This window comes from Theropithecus gelada, chromosome 9 (genome assembly GCF_003255815.1).
Source record: "Theropithecus gelada isolate Dixy chromosome 9, Tgel_1.0, whole genome shotgun sequence".
NCBI lineage: Eukaryota > Metazoa > Chordata > Mammalia > Primates > Cercopithecidae > Theropithecus > Theropithecus gelada.
The window spans coordinates 38540343-38556354 of record NC_037677.1 but is presented as its reverse complement, the minus strand read 5'-3'; the positions used below and the strand labels follow the sequence as shown (position 1 = coordinate 38556354).

Below are 16012 nucleotides of genomic sequence, written 5' to 3'. Positions count from 1 at the left end.
CTCCTTGCACCTTCCCCCTCCTCCATCCTTCACAGGGTGGTTCCTGGGAGGCCCCTTCTTATGCACAAATAGTGACATCATGGATTCCAGATGTTTGTGCTCAATGTGGCCTCAGAGTCCGGGTCTTCCGAGAATGTTCTCAAGGTCCCCAAGAGCAGTGGTGATTCAATGCCCATGTGAGGAATCAGACGAATCCACATCCTCCTCACAAGGGACCTGGGGCTCAATCACTGACAGTGACAGCCCTGCATGAAGCTGCTTCTCTGCAGCTCTTGATGCAGACGCGACAGCAAAGTCAGTTGTACGGCAAGACGGCCACCCAGTTAGACAACAGGCAGAGGGCTCGAAGAGATGCTTCTCCAAAGAGACATGCAACCGGCCAGCATGCACAGGAAAAGATGCCCAGCACGCCATCACCGGGGAAAGGCAAACCAAAGCCACAATGAGCTAGCTCTGTGTACTGGCTGCACGGCCAGAGTGAGACATGAACCAGAAAACAACAGAGAATTATACGTGGTGGTGAGGATGTGGATAGATTGTAACCCTTGGGAATGTAACACAATTCAACCACTGCGGAAAACAGTTTGGCGGCTCCTCAAAAAATTAAAACAGAATTACCTAGCGATTTCATGTCCAGGTATGTACGCAAAAGAACTGAAAGCAGGAACTCAGATATTTGTAACAGGAATGCCCCTGGCAGCATTTTTCGTAACTGCCAAAAGATGGAAAGCACCCATGTGTCCATCCCCAGATGAATGGGTGACGGCACACTATTTACCCCTGACAGGAAGGGGCTGACGCATGCCACAGCCTAGAGGAACCCTGAAGACCGTATGCTGAGGGAAGCCAGACAACAGTCCATGCAGAAGAAATATTTCTGGACAGGCCAAGTCACAGAGACAGGACACAGGCTGGGGGTTGCCCGGGGACAGGAAGCAGCTGTTTAATGGGTATGGGGTTTCCTTTTGGGGTGATGCAAATGTTTTGGAACTAAGGCAACGCCTGTGCAATGCTGTGAATGTGCTAAATGCCACCAAATGGTTCACTTATAAATGGTTAAATTTATGCTATATAAATTTCACAATTAAAAAAGTGTAACCCATAATTATTTGCTACCCTGTTTTCCCCTCCCTCCCCCTCAGCTGCTGGGCCTGCCACCAGCCCCTGCTATGTGGACCAGGACAAGGGCTGGAGAGCCGCGAGGCAAAAGTGTGTGCAGGCACACCCCTGCATGCCCGCATCCCTGTGTCCTCTGAACTTGAAGCCTCCTGGGGTGTTCAGAAGGGCCATGTGACAGGATCCCAGGGAAGACAGGGAAAGTGGCGGTGGCCCCCTCCCAGGCCTCAAAGCTCCTCAAGCCTCAGGCTCCTCGAAACTCTGTGCCTGCCTATGCACACAGCCGGGCACACGGGCTGGGAGGTGTGGCCACCCAGCAGGTAAGAGCCATGCCAGGTTGTGCCACAAACAGGACACAGTAGATGGTGTTAAGCTCCTGAGACTGGGGGCGTTCCTGTCACCAAGTACAGTTTCACCTGCCCCTGCAGATACAGGTGGTGGGGAGGCTAGGGAAGTAAAGACAATTTGAGACTTTCCTGGGTCATGAGTTTTCAAGGTGCTGTGGGGCGTCCTGTACGTGACCTGCCAGAGGAGTCTCCTGCAGAGACAACCTGCAGGCTGCCCACCAGTGCTGGGTCCCACAGCCAGGCTGGCCCCTCACGATGGCAGAGCATTGTGCCCATGTCACCAAGCGCCTATGAGCCCTGTTGTTTTCCTGGGTGAGGAGGGCCAGGCCTGGAGCCCCACTTGGGCTAAGTGTTAGGCTTCCCGGGGGTGGCAGATGCCCTACAGGCAATGGTGGTGGAGCAGGAATGGGAGCAGAGCAGGAGGAAGCCCCTGGCCCCTAGCCCAGCAACAGCTGCCGGGTCTGTGCCAGTTGCACTGGCAAGTAGTATGAGGAAGAAACCCAGTGAGCCCTCTCCCTCCCTCCGGAGCTGCACCAGCTCATGCTGCACCCCTAGCTCACCCACCCTCGTCCTGGCACCCAGAGCACACATCTACCCCAGCATCTCCCCGCTCATTACTTAAATTCTAGGAAATAACATGTCTCCTTTTTCCCTCTCAGGAACACAAGGGCGAGAATCCTCTGGAGTCACAGGCACACAAGGGAACTGGAAACAGCTTGGTGGCCACTGTCCTCCTGCCCTGGGGCCACACTGCCCCTCAGGTGCTTCCCTGGAACCCTAGCTCCTGCAGGGCACAGACTGCAGCAGCACAGAGGAGCAAGAGCCAGAAGTGGAAGCACAGTTGCAGCACCCGAATCTGGGAGGGGGTCCAGGACCTGGGGTTGTAGGGCCACAGGCTCTCCCTTGAGCACAGAGCCCCAGCACCAGGCCCTCCAGGTATCCCTAGTATCAGGGAAGAAAGCCTATGCCCGCTGGTCCACCAGGTGGGTGCACACCTGTCCAGGTGCAGCGGTGACCTTTGTGTGGTGGTGCCTGGGCTGCTATACTTTGTGGAGCCACCCTTGAGGCAAAAGCAAACAGAGGTGTTTGCTCGGAGCTGGCCACCTGCTCCCTCCAGGGCCAGGTGCTACCTGAACTGCTGTCCTTAAGGTCCTGCTGGCACCATCTCCCTGCCCCAGGCTTTCCAGAGGCCAGGAGTCCAGCCAGGAGGAGCTGCGGGAACAAGAACACCTCGCTGCCTGCTCTTGCCCAGTCCTGTTCTGTCTGGGGTCTCAGGTGGACAGTTCAGGGACCCACGGGCTTCATGGCCTCTAGGCTTGGGGAATGGAGGGGAGCAGGGTCCCTGAGGCCCCCATGATCACTCAGCTGCGGGACCAGAGCTCCATGGAGGTCCAGGCCTCATTGTCTCAACACCTTCAACCATGCCCAGGCCTGGCCCCAGAGCTCAGGGAAGGCGGGACGAAGCAGAGAGGTAAGGCAGGACCTCAGCGGCTGCCAAGTGTCCCAGAGCCTTGGTCAGGAGAGGGCCTGTCCTCCAAAGTTCTCCTATGAGAGGTAGAGCCTGCCTCAGGGAGCAAAGAATCAATTCCCAAGGCTCCGCCTCAATCCCTGAGCCAGCCCCGGCTGCTGTTCTAGTGGGGGAACCAGGTGGGTTCTGGTGGGCCTGGAGCCTTCTCCCCTCCCAGCCCCGAGGGGTGCAGTGCCTGGATTATGGACCCCAAGGGACCTCCCAGCTTGACCTCATAGTCCCACTGACTGGCAGCCTCCCAGGGGCCATGGGGTGCTCCCCTACCCCATGGAGCATGGAAGAAGGCTCTGGCAGGCAGATGGGCAGGGAGAGACGGCCTCGGTGCCATCAGCTTCTCTGTGACCATGACCGAGGTGCGCTCCCTGCCTGGTGGTCACTGCCCAGTCCCCGCTCCTCGCCACACACACATGTGGAAGTCACTACACAGGGTCTCCTTGACTATGGTCTCTTCCTGCCACGAGACAGCTCCGGAGAGTCCCCAGCCCTAGAGCAGCAAGGCAGGAGCCAAGGCTCCCTCAGGAGTGCTCCCAGCTGCTGTTGTTACTATATTGCTACTGTTATCGGTACTATTATTGTTACTATTAAGTCACACTGCTGAAAAATAATTGCAGAGGAGAGGGGAGATAGAGGGCACAGCAGAGAACGGGGAGGGAGCATAACTCAGCACCAGGGAGCAGCCTCTGAGGCAGGGAGAGGGGACGGTGGGGCCCACTTCTGGGGGAGGGGCTCCTGAAGTAGAAAGGAAGTGCCTCTGCAGGCGGGGAGGAGGGGAGCAGGGAGCCTGGGGGCTGTGCCCCGCTTTGCCCCTATTCCCTGGCTTTCTTCTCCCAGGCTGTCCTGGAGGATGGGGAAGACGAAGGGGAAGGCCCTGTCCTGCATGAGGAAACACAGCTGTACCCCTGACCCTGATGCCCAACCCCCATCCCTACACCCTTGTCCTCAGCACAGTAGCTTCCATCCGATGCCAGTGCCTCAGGCATATGTTGGTCGCAAGGGCCACAGCCTGGTGTCCCAGCTGAACATCTGCATCGCCATTGGCAGCAAGATGCTTTCCTGCCATCCACAGAGCACATGCGGCCGGCTCTTCTGCTGGCACAGCCATGCCTGGTGCTCGTCCCCAGACCCATAGGACTCCCAGACATCAACTAAAGCTGATGAGACCCAGAGAGTGTCTCAGTGTCTGTGCATGGTGCCACACGTCACCCTGGGATCTGGGTTGGGATGTCCCGAGGGCACCTGGAGCCCAAGGCGGGGGGACTCACCAGTGGGTAGGCAGGCTTAGGGCAACCTCCCTGGAAGCCCTCCTTAGCCCCACCCTGGACCCAAACCACTGGCCCAGAGAACGGGCTGGAGCAAGCCAGAGGGCCAGGGTTGGGGAGCTCCTGCATCCTCTCCACCAGTTCGAGTCCATAGGCTATGAGAACCTCAGTTTCCTCACCTGTGAAATGGGCCAAGGCCATGGCCCTTGCAGACTTGTTGGAAAAGATGAGGTGAGTGGGCACAGCACAGGGGCAGTGCACTGTGAACCCCCATGGGGTGCTACTGTTGGTATTAGCCTTATCCAGTTAGGATGAGGGGACCTAGAGGGTCCTCGGCCAGGCTGCAGAGGGGGAAGGTCTCAGGGGAGATGGCAACTTTGGGGCCTTCCCTTCCCCTTGGCACCTCAGGTTCCATTTTAACAGATATCATAATTTTTAATTGATTTTCTCCTCCCCTGGCTAAAAGGCTATTAGCTCCCCACTAGGTGAATGCATCCCATTTTCTTCACACCACCAAGGAAACAGCGATTTCCTCAACCTGTCCCTAAAGTGATTCTGCAGAATAAAGGCAATTTAGTGAATCAGCTCAATGCACTTCCCCATTTGCTCTCTGCTTGCAGGCCCCCAGCAGGCCCAGCCCACCAGTGTGGGCTGCAGGCAGCTCCTGGACACCAGACAGGGTCAGTGAGCTGGGGTGGAGGAGAAAGCAGGCCAGGCCCAGGTGAACCTGATGAAGCCTCTGGCCAGAGAAAGGGGAGGAGGAAAAGGATGAAGCAGGGGGAGCTGTACCCCTGGCTTGAGCTGCCCACGCTGACACCTGGTGGTTCAGGCAGAGGTGGGCCGCCTAGGCCCTCTGCAAAGGGTGGTCTGGCAGCTTGGATTGGGGCCCTGCCAAGTCACATTGCCCAGCTCTTCTATGCTGGGAGCAGAAGGCCCTGGGGCCCGGGGGCAGAGAGGGAAGGTCCTTCCTTGCTGCAAAACAGGACCCAAGAAGCCAGGCCAGGAAGACAAGAGACAAGAGGCTTGCTGAGGAGCTGTGGGAGGTTGAGGTGCAGGGTCAGCCTGGGATCTGGGGGGAACCCCAGAAGCTGAGACTCAGTTTCCTCATCCAAGCAACGGGGACAGCCATATCTATGTTGAGCAGTGAAATGTCAGAAACCTTTAAGAGCAACTTTTAAATGAATGTAACTTTTAGATGGAGGTTCTCTCACTCTGGTTCCAGCATACCTGGGGCTGACAGGCTATGCCCTGCAGGTATGAGGAGTGTGTGCCCCTGTATACACACGTGGGGTCCCTGTGTGTGCGAGTGATGAGAGGGGCTGGGGTCCCTGTGTGGACCTGGGTGAGGCAGGGTGTGAAGGAACCACGCTGTGCGTGTCCACAGCCTTGGGAGCAAGTGCCATGAGAAGGGGCAGGAGTGTGTCTTGATGGTGATCCAGTGTGAGTGTGTGTGTGTTAGCTGGGGAAGGACCCTCATCCTCTAGAGACCCTGTCTGTGCCTGTCATCAGGCCCAGCTACTAAAGGGCAGCATCCGCAAGAGGGCGCTCGAGGCCGAGCTGTCCCAGGGGGTGGTTGGGGAGCACCGCAGGGCTTACTGGGCCGGTCCTTGGCAGCTCCAAGAGTGCGGCTTGAACCTCCCGAGCTGTGGCTCTTGGGAAAGAGCCCCGCAGGCCTCTCCAAAGGCCCCAGCTGTCTACAACAGGGAGTGGGGCTGCCTCTCCACTTCCAGTGCTACCAACTGTGGTGTCTGGGTTATCCCAGGAGCTAGGGGTTCACGATCTCTGGATTGCGGAAGCTGTCTGTGGGCCAGGGTTCTGGGGATGGAAAGCTACCTGAATGCCTGCTGAGTGCCACAAGCCAACCCCCAGAGCCTGGCCCCCACAGCCTCACTGGCCACCCCGACTGAACGCAACGCTGTGGAAGGGTGTGGGGAAGTCCCCTGCCCAGCACATCAGTAGCTGCTGACACCTGACCTCCTACCCACAACCTCAAAGCCAAAGCCACAGCCCAGAATCCCAAGACAGCCTCAGGGCGCCTTGTTTGCTTCTGCCCCGTGTCTTCCCCCTGCAGCACTGGGACCCCAAAGTCCTAACACTCAGAACAGATAGGAGGGCAAGGGCTTCTCCCCTGTCCCTCGCTAGGTGGACTGGGGACCCACTCTGGCCTCAGCATATGCTGAGCTGAGGCACAGGTCACACACATGAAGTCTCAGGCAGGCCTGGAAACTCAGTCTGTGCAGGGCCTGGGGCCAGAGACAGGTTGACTGCCCACGGCTTCTTCTGTTCCCAAAGGCTGTGGGGAGAGAAAGCCCTTCCTAAGGAGTGAGGGAGGATGGCCAGGGCTCCTACCCTCTTAGAGGGAAACTTGGTTCATACACAAGCACTTGGAGGGAATTAAGTCAGGGCCAGTTTGAGGACACTAAAACGTGCACCAAGGGGTCAAAGATTGCACAGCCTTGCGGCTCATTCTGCCAGAGTTTGGGTGGGGTTGATGACCATCTTTGCAAGGCCACACCTAATGCTGGGATCCTAAAGCATCTGCGGTTTCACCAGGCCCAGCACCCACGCTGGCTGGCGGCGCAAACCCCTACCCCACCCCAAGCCCTGGGCCTCCTATGGCCGCATCTTCAGCATCTCTGCCAAGCAGCGCCACACCACTCCAGGGCTGCCGGGTGGGACTCCGATCACGGCGGCCCCTCGGGGGGAGCCACCCCAGAAACCACGGTTTTTAGCTGTGTAAAGACCAGGGCGGCAAAAGCGCACGAGGGAAAAGCAATCTTTTCAAAAGAGCCTCCGAAACCCTCGGCTGGCCAGGACGGCAGAGCTGGGGGAGTAACGCACGGACGCTGAGCGGGAAAAGGAAACCAGGACGGAGCCGTCTCCTGCCGAAACAGAACTCCCTGCACGAATCGCGGGCTTTTGGGGGTCCCTGACCCATCCGCCACGCCGGCCCCGAAACTGCTGTCCAGTTTGCTCCAGGACGCGGCTTTGGCGTAGGGCGCGGCCAGATTTGAGACCTGCGGCTATGGCTAGGGCTCTGAGCACCGGCCCCTGTTGCCCGGCCCGCGCTCCGCTCCCGCCTGAGACCCACCCAGCCCCAGCCCGAGGCGCCCTGCCCGCCGCCCGCCGCAGCCACTGCGCTCCCAGCCGCGGCCAGGCGGCCGGCGACCGCACAGCCCGCTGCCCACAGCAAACAGAAAGGCGCTTCTGAATGCGTCCTCTCCGCTGCTCGGCGCCAACTTCGCCCTGGCCGCTGCGGGCGCCGGCTGCCGGCAGCCGGCAGGACTCACCTTTGCCTAGCAGCGGCAGCAGCAGCAGCAGCAACAGCAACCGCAGCCCCGCGGCACCGGACATCGCCTTCGCCATCGCCCGTGCGCACTGGGGCCGCGGCTGGAGGGCCGGCGGGTCTGGGTGGCGGGTGCGGCGCTCAGTCCGGTCGCCCCATCCCCGCCCGGGGCGCGGCGGACACGACGGACACTGGGCGCGTGGCAGGGGCTCCTGGGCGCGCGGCAGGGGCTCCGGGGCACTCAGCGCTGCTGTGCGCCCTGCTTCGGTCGCGGGACTGAAGCGAGGCAAACGCCGGCTGCGCCGGAGAAGCGGGTAGGGGCGGGACTGGGCGGTGCGGGGGCGGTCCAGGGGTGGGCCAGGCGAGGCCGGAGGCTGGCGGGGTGCGGGCAGGGGCGGGGCTCCGGTGCCTGCTCTGGCTGCGCGGGGTGCGGCCGGGGCGCGACGCGCGTAGGAGCTCAGTGCGGGACGTGCGGCGCGGGCCGGGTGGGGCTTGGGGAGGAGCGGGGCGCGGCCGAAAAGGGCGCAGCAGGAGTCGTGTGCGGGCCATGAGGGGCGCGGTGCTGGATGGAACCCTGGAGCCCGGGTCCACGCACCTCTGCACGCAGAACCGCTTTTCCTACCCGGTGCGCGCCCACTTGCAGTCCCTGCGTTTTGCCCTTTCCGCTGCACAGAAAGGGCAGGGATGCTACGCGGGATGCAGGTCTGGCCGACTGGCTCGGGGTGCGACCCCGCGGACTCAGAGAAGGGCGCCCCGCCTCCAGGCTCTCCGCGGAGCGCATGCTGCGCCATTTCTCAGAGGCGGGAGGCGCAGTGGGAGCGCGGCCTCTGCTGGGGCTGGAGGCGGGAGGCGAGGAAGAGCTGAGCAGGGGAAGAGTGGCAGAATAGCCTTTTTCAACATCCTGGGGTAGTAGAGAGGGTAGGGTCGAGGAAGGGCAGTTTGTGATTCCCCCTACCAGTACTGTTCCAACCCTTGGAAACCGGAAACTGGCTCCGGCCGCCTTTCAGAGACCTGGTGCTGGTGGCCCTTGCATCCCTTACACAGCAGAACTCTTTTAAGAGGTGGGGCTGACAGTCGGCGAGTGAGTAGCGGGGAGGAACTGGAGCCCCAAAGAATCCAGTTTTCCCCCAAAGAAATGATGGCAATGATGCGCAAAACACATTTACCCCTAGTAGCGAGCAGCAACTAGACCTGAGAAGGGGTTCTGGGTGAGGCTGGATATGGGCTCAGTGGGGAAGTTCTCTGTTCTCGCCCCATCCCTCGCTGCCTTTTGAGGTCTGGCCTGCACCTAGGCTCAGAGGGATGGAGGAAGGGAAGCCCATGGGCCCCTGAGGATGAAGAGCCTGGGAACCTGGGCACAGGGCGCCCCTGAGCCAGCCGCTCCTTTGCCTGCTGTGTGCAGAACCCCGCCCTCTTGCCTGGCTGAGCTCAGGGCTGAGTAAGTGATCTGCACATCACTGCAGATATGAAGTCAAAGTGAAGTCACCCTCACAGGCAGGAGGGGGAACTGCCAAGACAGAGGCTGGCTTGCACTCAGCCAACCATGATGTCCAGACCTGGCTTGCTGAGAGGTAGGTGGCCGGGGCACAGGCCTGGCAACCGAGGAGAGCCACTCTGGGCCACTGGACTCCGGCTGCCTGCCACACCCTTACAGTTTATGGAGCTGGAGTTGGCCACAAGGGGCTCCCTTGGGTGCAGACAGGTTCCATCTCTGGTGCCAGTGGCTACCCAGGCTGCAAACTCAGGCCTGTGCCCAGGGAAGGGACCTGATAGGTAGGGAGGGGCTGGGGGTATCTTTTGGCTACAAACAAGCTCCTGTGATTGCCTCCTAGGTGAATGAAGAGGGAAGTGGGTAGGCTTAAATAGCCCCACCCCCACACCTCCCAGGGACCACCCTGGCCAGCCCTTGGCTGACATTGATGTCTGGCTGGGCTCTCTGTGGCCATCTTAAGGAGCCATCTGGGCTTGTGCTCCTGCCTACCCTACCTTAGACCTTTCCACCCTCTCGCTCCACCCTCACCCTTGGGGGTCCTGAGTGAACATCTGACACCGTGAAAGGGTGTCATTTACCCCTTAGAAAAAGGTCTGGGGGGCCCTCGCAGGATACACCTGTGTTCCCATACATGGACACACACGCACACAGATGCATGCCTCCCTGACACGTGCACGCCCAGGGATCTGACCAAAGGGTTGCTCAGCAGAGGACAGAGGTGAGGCCCAGAGCCGGCTGGTCTCAGGGACTGCGGGGGGAGGAGATTCAGCCCTGCCTGGGTGTAGGCTCAGTATCCAGAACATCAGGCAGCAGGAAAGAGCTCCTCGCCCAGCAGAGGGGAAGTGAGGCCACCCCCTGAGGTCTCACAAGGGGAGGCGGAGGCCGGGTGAAGTGCAAGGCAGATGTGCCAGTCTTTGGGTGCCCAGGAGGCCTGGCCCTGACTTCTTTCAGTCCATGGGGTGGGGAGGGCCTGCAGGGGGCTCTGCCCCTTAGTCATCTCTCTGAGCCTCAGTTTCCCCAGCTATAAACATCTCCCTCTCAGAAGAAGGGGTGAAGATAGAAAGAGGGGTGCATGTGAGGGTAGAGCCCAGTGCCCAACAAACAGGAAGCCGTTAGTAAGTTGCAGCCATTGGGCCTCCCTGGGCCTGGGCTCGGGCACCCTGGCCACACCGTCCTGCTGAGGGTCACGGGCTCTCTGGGAGCTGGAAGAGGGCACATCAAAATGTGGTCGGTGCTCCCTGTCCCTGCCCGCAGGTCCCCCTGGAGAATCTTTAGGACAGCTTTTATGAAGACACACATCCTGGGTCCCCCGCTCCCTAAAAATCCATGTTAAAAGAAAAGTTCAGGGGCCAGGCTAAGGGCTCACACCTGTGATCCCAGTACTTTGGGAGGCCAAGGCAGGAAGATCACTTGAGGCCAGGAGTTCGAGACCAGCCTGGGCAGCAGAGTGAGACTCTATCACTAAAAAAAAAAAAAAAAAAAAAAAAGAAAAAAAAAAAAAAACCCAGGAGGTTCTGCTGCAGGCATCTGCTTGGAGTGATTAGATCTGATTTTGAATTTTGCCATTCATAGTTGTGTGACATTGCATACTTTACTCCTCAGCCTCAGTTTTGCCATCTCTCAAATGGGGACTGAAATAGTGTCCCTCCCTGGTGACTGTGAGGAGATGGTATTTTCAAGACTCTGCCCCAGTGCAGGGTAAGATGCTTAGTGGGTGGGCAGCTCACACCATCTCCCTGCAGCATGTGAGAACTTGGAGGTCATTCATTGCTTCTGAGCAGGTGAAGATTACCTGGAGCTCCTCAGGTCTGACTCCAAAGCACCAAAACACAGCACAGGGAAGGGAGGGAGGAGGGCAAGCCCATCATGGGCCATGCCTGTGCAGGTTTGCCTGGCAGGAGGCGGGTGGGATGCTCTGTGTCCTCTGACCCAGGTGACGTGGGGGTCTCTGCCTGCACTGAGAAGCATGGTCGGAGTGAGGCTGAGTGCAGTGACAGGAAACTGGCTGTGGGGGTGTCTAATGACTTGCAGGTAGGGGGAAACACATTCAAGAGTGCAGCTCGGTCCTGGTGACACTGGAAGGCTGGGTGGCATTCCTAGAACTGCTGACCGAGGCCTCTCAGAGTGGACGTGGGCAGGGGTCCAGGTCCCTCCCATGGGCAGTGTGACATGGTGGTTGGAAGCACAGACTCTGAGGCTGGCTATGTGCACTGTTAGCAAAGTGGTCGGTGCCTCAATTTCCCCATCTGCCTGCCACTGCCCTCTGTTCCCCCATCGGGCTGTTGAGGTGAGGGGCAGGTCTACTGCTCCCCACGGTTTGCCTCCCTGGCCTTCCTGTTGGTGCCCTCCAGGGCAGCTGCGAGGAGGAAGCCAGTGACCACCAGCTGGCTCTCAGGGCACCCAGAAGGGCTGCTCAGCCAGCCCACCGCATGCCAGATATGCTGTTTCCGTGAGCATGCTCACAGAACACCTGGCCTGGGCTCGCAGGGTGTGGCTGCGCAGGACAGGCTTTACCTAACCGTGCAAGTCCTGCCTGCCTGTGGACCTCAGGTGCCCTCAGGGGTGTTTGTAGAAGAGCCCTCAGCCTGGCCTGGGAGAAGACCCCTTTTGCATCCTCCCTGGGGCCTGATTAGGAGCCGGGTGCCTGAACAGAAGCAACAGGGGCCTACATATCCATCAGAAACCCTGGGGGGTTCAGGGAAAGCCCACCTCCTCCCACCAGCCTGCCCACCTACTCCCGCTGACCTATCATTATCACTTTGCTGACCTCACTTTTCCATGCCCCCACACTTCGTTCTCTTCTGAATTTCTTTCCCTCGTCCTCCTTTCTTCTTCCCCCCTCTACCCCTCTTCTCCTCCCCTTCCCTTGGAGGAATCTCCATCCTTTTTGCCCAGCACCAGAGCCAGGCTAGCCACACCACTCAGCAGCTTCTGTGGTGCTCTCTGGGCCTCGGTGTCATCCTCTGTGACATGAGAGCAATAACATGGGCACTGACTTGAGGGTAAATCCCAATGATGCATCAGTGGGCTCAGCAGACAGTGGCGGTGTTTCCTGCCCCTCTGCCAGGGTTTTCTCTCCTACAGGAGGCTGTCTAAGTGTGGCCTGGGGCAGTAGCATGGTGGGAAGGCTGCAGGGGGCTCTGAGTGTGTCTTTGCTCTGTCTCTTGTCCCCGTATCCTTGGCGGGTTACCGAGAGTCTCCGTGCCTCAGTAGGAAGGCAGAGCTCCTTCTCCCTTAAGTTCCCTGGGGATGGAGCCAGTCAGTCTGCACAGAGCCCTCAGCCCACGGACCCTTGCCATCAACATGAGCTGCCGCTGTCATCAGCCTCTATCTTGTCAGCTGTAGGAGCTGAGGCCATGAGGCCCAAGCAGCCACTGGACGGTGCTAGGGTGGCACAGAAAGCCAGGGGACCCTGGACCCAAACAGTCCAGACTTCCCACCTGCACAGGTGCACTTGCATGCTGTGTGGGGCTGGTGGTCAACAAGACTAGCTTGCCAGAGCACACACCTGTCTTTTGCATCCTGGCTTGGCCACAGGCTTTGAGCCCTCCCCATGCAACCCGAAGCCTTCTCAGTGCTGGAGGGACCCAAGACCCCAGAGCCGTATTTGCCGCAGAGGACCACTTATCTGACCTTGAATTACATTCAGGAGTGGTGGGTTGATTAATGTCTGCACTCACCCAGCCTCCTGGGCGATTGGCTTACACCGAGCCCGAGGGGCTCAGAGGCCGGCCGGTTCATGGACAGGACCTCAGGCCTGTTGGTGCCTTGCTTGGTGCATCCTCTGGAGAAGGCATCCTGGCTCCAAGCAACGCGGAGAGTGGGGAGCTCGAGTCAGCCGTCCAGCAGATATGGGCTGAATGCTTTTTAGACAAAACATCTCCCAAGGCAGTTTCATAATCTGCCTTGTAATGCAGATTTAGGCAACTTTTTACGAATGCACTTTTTAAAATAGGCCTTAATGGATCTTTGCAGTAGTTACAGTCCATTGTGTAAATGCAAGCAGAAGGCTTTTTGAAAACATGTATTATTGATCAGAAAGGCAGCAGCAATTAGAAGCCAGTGTGTCGTATTGTTCAATACACACTTCCTATACAGCCCTGCCGTGCCCACTCATAACTTTCTGACAAATTATCTTGTCACTAGGAAGCCCTTTCTTTTCCTTTTTGCTTCTGTGAGTGAAAGAGCGCCTCCTGATTCGTTATTAGCTGGAGGTAAGCTCAATGAAAAATTAAGCTCACTTTTGCCATTGCAAAACCTATTTACAACTTCTCCTTGGGCTTCTAAACTACAACGAGATCTGAGCTGGAGGGGCCACAGAGGGGCCGCAAAGGAGCCACTTCGAAGAAGGAACTCTGGCATCCAAGGCCACCATGAGCTGCCATTCAGCGGGGTTCCAGGGAGGAAGTGTGCCCCCGCCAGCTCCCAGCGTCCTCAGCATCATTGCTCCTCTTCAGTCGCCAAACCCAAAATGACCACTGAGGATGAAGTCGGGATTTGTTTTCTGCTCCAACACTGGTAGGAGAATCTGTCTTTCCCTCAGTCTGCACAATTGCCCTTCGTTCTTCTTGAAAAGCCCACTTATTTATTTGACAGACATCTCCTGGGCCCTTGCTGTATTCCCGGCACCATTTTTGGAAACAGAGACGTTAACAGTGAAGAAAACCAAGTCCCTCAATTCCCCGTGCATCTAGGGAACAATCCCCCAAACTCAAGACATGTGTGCAGGGGTCCAAGGCAGAAGAGACGTAGGTGGTGGTTGTCAGGCCTGGGCGGCCCTGGGAGCTGACCTTGGGCAAAGAGGATGGTGCTGGGGTGCAGTGCTGCCCTGGAGACACCGGGAGGTGGTGGGAGGCCAGCCAGCCTTGGCTTCCCCACAGTGCCCCAGCAGAGGCAGGCAGGCGTTCACCCTCCCAGGAGAGTATCCTCGCAGCAGCCTCTGGCTGGCTTCCCTGGAAGTTGCAGCGTGCCCTCCGTCCTCTGAGAGGGGTCCTGCCCGCAGGACCTGCAGAGGCTCACTTTGGCCCAGGAGATCTTTTGGAGCCAAAAAACCCTGTGGTGCTTTGGGATGCTGACAAACAGGAAGCCAGTGACTGAATGCCCCAGTGGTGTCTGCAGGCTGCCATGGGCTCATGATGGAGGTGGCTGCGGCTCTGGCGAGGTGTGTATCTGCCAGGGCCCTCCAGGCCTGTGGGTGCCCAGGGGAGCCTGCCTTGCTCCACACTCAGGAGCTGCTGTGAGCTGCAGGGACAGGAGGGAACTGTAAGCTGCGTGCAGGCCACCCTCCTTTCCTGTATCCTGCTTGCCCTTGGGTGTGGGGCGCAGAGTGCAGGTTGTGCGTGATTTCCAGCCCCTGTGTCTGCAGAGGGTGCAGGCACTTGATACTTGTACAGGTACTGCAGAGGGCTCAGGTGCTTGGTACCCCTTCCGGCTCTCCTGCAGGCCTTCGTTGCTTTGCAGGCCCTGGGGCTGGCTGCAGGCAGAGCCCCCAGGACATCCCCTCCAGCCCCTGCAACACCCTGTGCTGCTACCTGAGCTGAGGCCTGCCCAGGGCTTCCTGCCATGCTGGACCCCTCATACAGACCAGAGAGGCCCCTCCCTGCTGGCTCTGTCTGTCCAGGGGAAGGTTCTGTGACGATGACCATGTTGAACTTTGTGCTGCCCGAGCACTTAAAATGTGGCTAGTGCGACCAAGGAACTGAATATTTAATTTTATTGAATTTAAAATAATGTAAAATTAAATAGCCACATGTGGCTAGGATACTTACTGAGCAATGCAGCTCTAAAAAACATCTCCATAGCCTCTCCTTGGGGCACCTGGGGAAGATGGACTCCTGCCACCCACCTCCCTAGTGGAAGGAGAGCAGAGAAGCAGCTGGCTGGGTAGTGCCTGGATTATCCCGGGGACCACTGCTCTTGCAGCATTCCCTCTGTGCCCTGGCTTCCAGGCAGCTTGAAAAGGCACAGCCCTGAGGAGATGGGGAGCACTGCAGGGGTACACCCTGGGCACCCCCTGTCTGGAGAGTCTGCTGCTTTCCTCCAGGCCCAGTCCCAGGACTTCCTTCCTACAGCAGGCAGGGCTAGGAGCACAGACACAGCTCAGCCTTGGCAGAGCCCTGCCCTCAGGGGCCTCTTTGGAAAGGGGCTGATGAGCTACTGCATATTAAGAGGCTGATGAAGAGCTGTCAGGGGACTCTCTATGCAGCCTGAGGCTCAGGCATGATCACCGAATGCTGGGACCTCAGCATCCAGCCCTCTCTCCTCTGTCCCAGACTCCCCATCCCTCAGACTCAGGTGTTCCCTGCCCTGGACCCCCACCGGCCTGGGAGGCTCTTCCTGGCTCCTCCCAGCCCCTCTGTTGTCCAACTCCTACTTATCACTCAGAAGTCACCTCTTCCCACCCTACTTAGATGCTCAGCACTGGCACTGCGTGGAGCCTAGCATGCCCTCCGCTCTAGCTGTGCTGCATTTCCCTGTCGCCTGAGGGAGGCCTTGCAATGTCTGTGGCCCCAGGCTCCCTACATCACTCTTCACTGTTTTCTGTTCCTTGGTCTGTCTCGTGTGTCCAGTCTGCCTGAGTGGGTTCAGGTGTGTTAACTGCTGAATTCCCAGCATCTAGGGCAGCTGGGGACCTGGTGAGGATTCCTAGCTGCTGTTCAAATGTCTACCAGGAGAATGCCCTCTGGGTGGGGAGGACAGCCTGGGTCCAGCCAGGAGTGTGTTCAGCCAGCAGATGGGGAGTGCAGGGTTTTGCTGGGAGCATCTGTCCGCTGCCCCACTCTCTGCAGCCCCTCGATGCATGCTTACCTGCTCCTCCAAGCCCCTTCTTCCTGGCCGGCCTGGCTCTGCGCCAATCGAAGCCATCTATAAACATCAGGGGAAGGAGCTATGCGACCAGGGGCTTGAGCTGAAAACAACTCGCAGGGAGAGAACAAAGCGCCCAAATAAATCACCCGGGGCCCGACATTTGGAGCGTTTGCGTTG

The 16012-nt window shown here is 58.6% G+C and overlaps 1 protein-coding gene across 1 annotated transcript in view; it reads right to left on the bottom strand.

Moving 5' to 3' along the window:
• RET (ret proto-oncogene) overlaps positions 1–7850 on the bottom strand; it is a 53014-nt gene extending 45164 nt beyond the window's left edge. The window contains exon 1 of the mRNA XM_025396665.1: positions 7541–7850. Within this exon, the coding sequence (XP_025252450.1) occupies positions 7541–7616 (76 nt within the window). The 5' untranslated portion in view covers positions 7617–7850. The remainder of the gene's footprint in view (positions 1–7540) is intronic.
• Positions 7851–16012: the final 8162 nt, after the last annotated feature.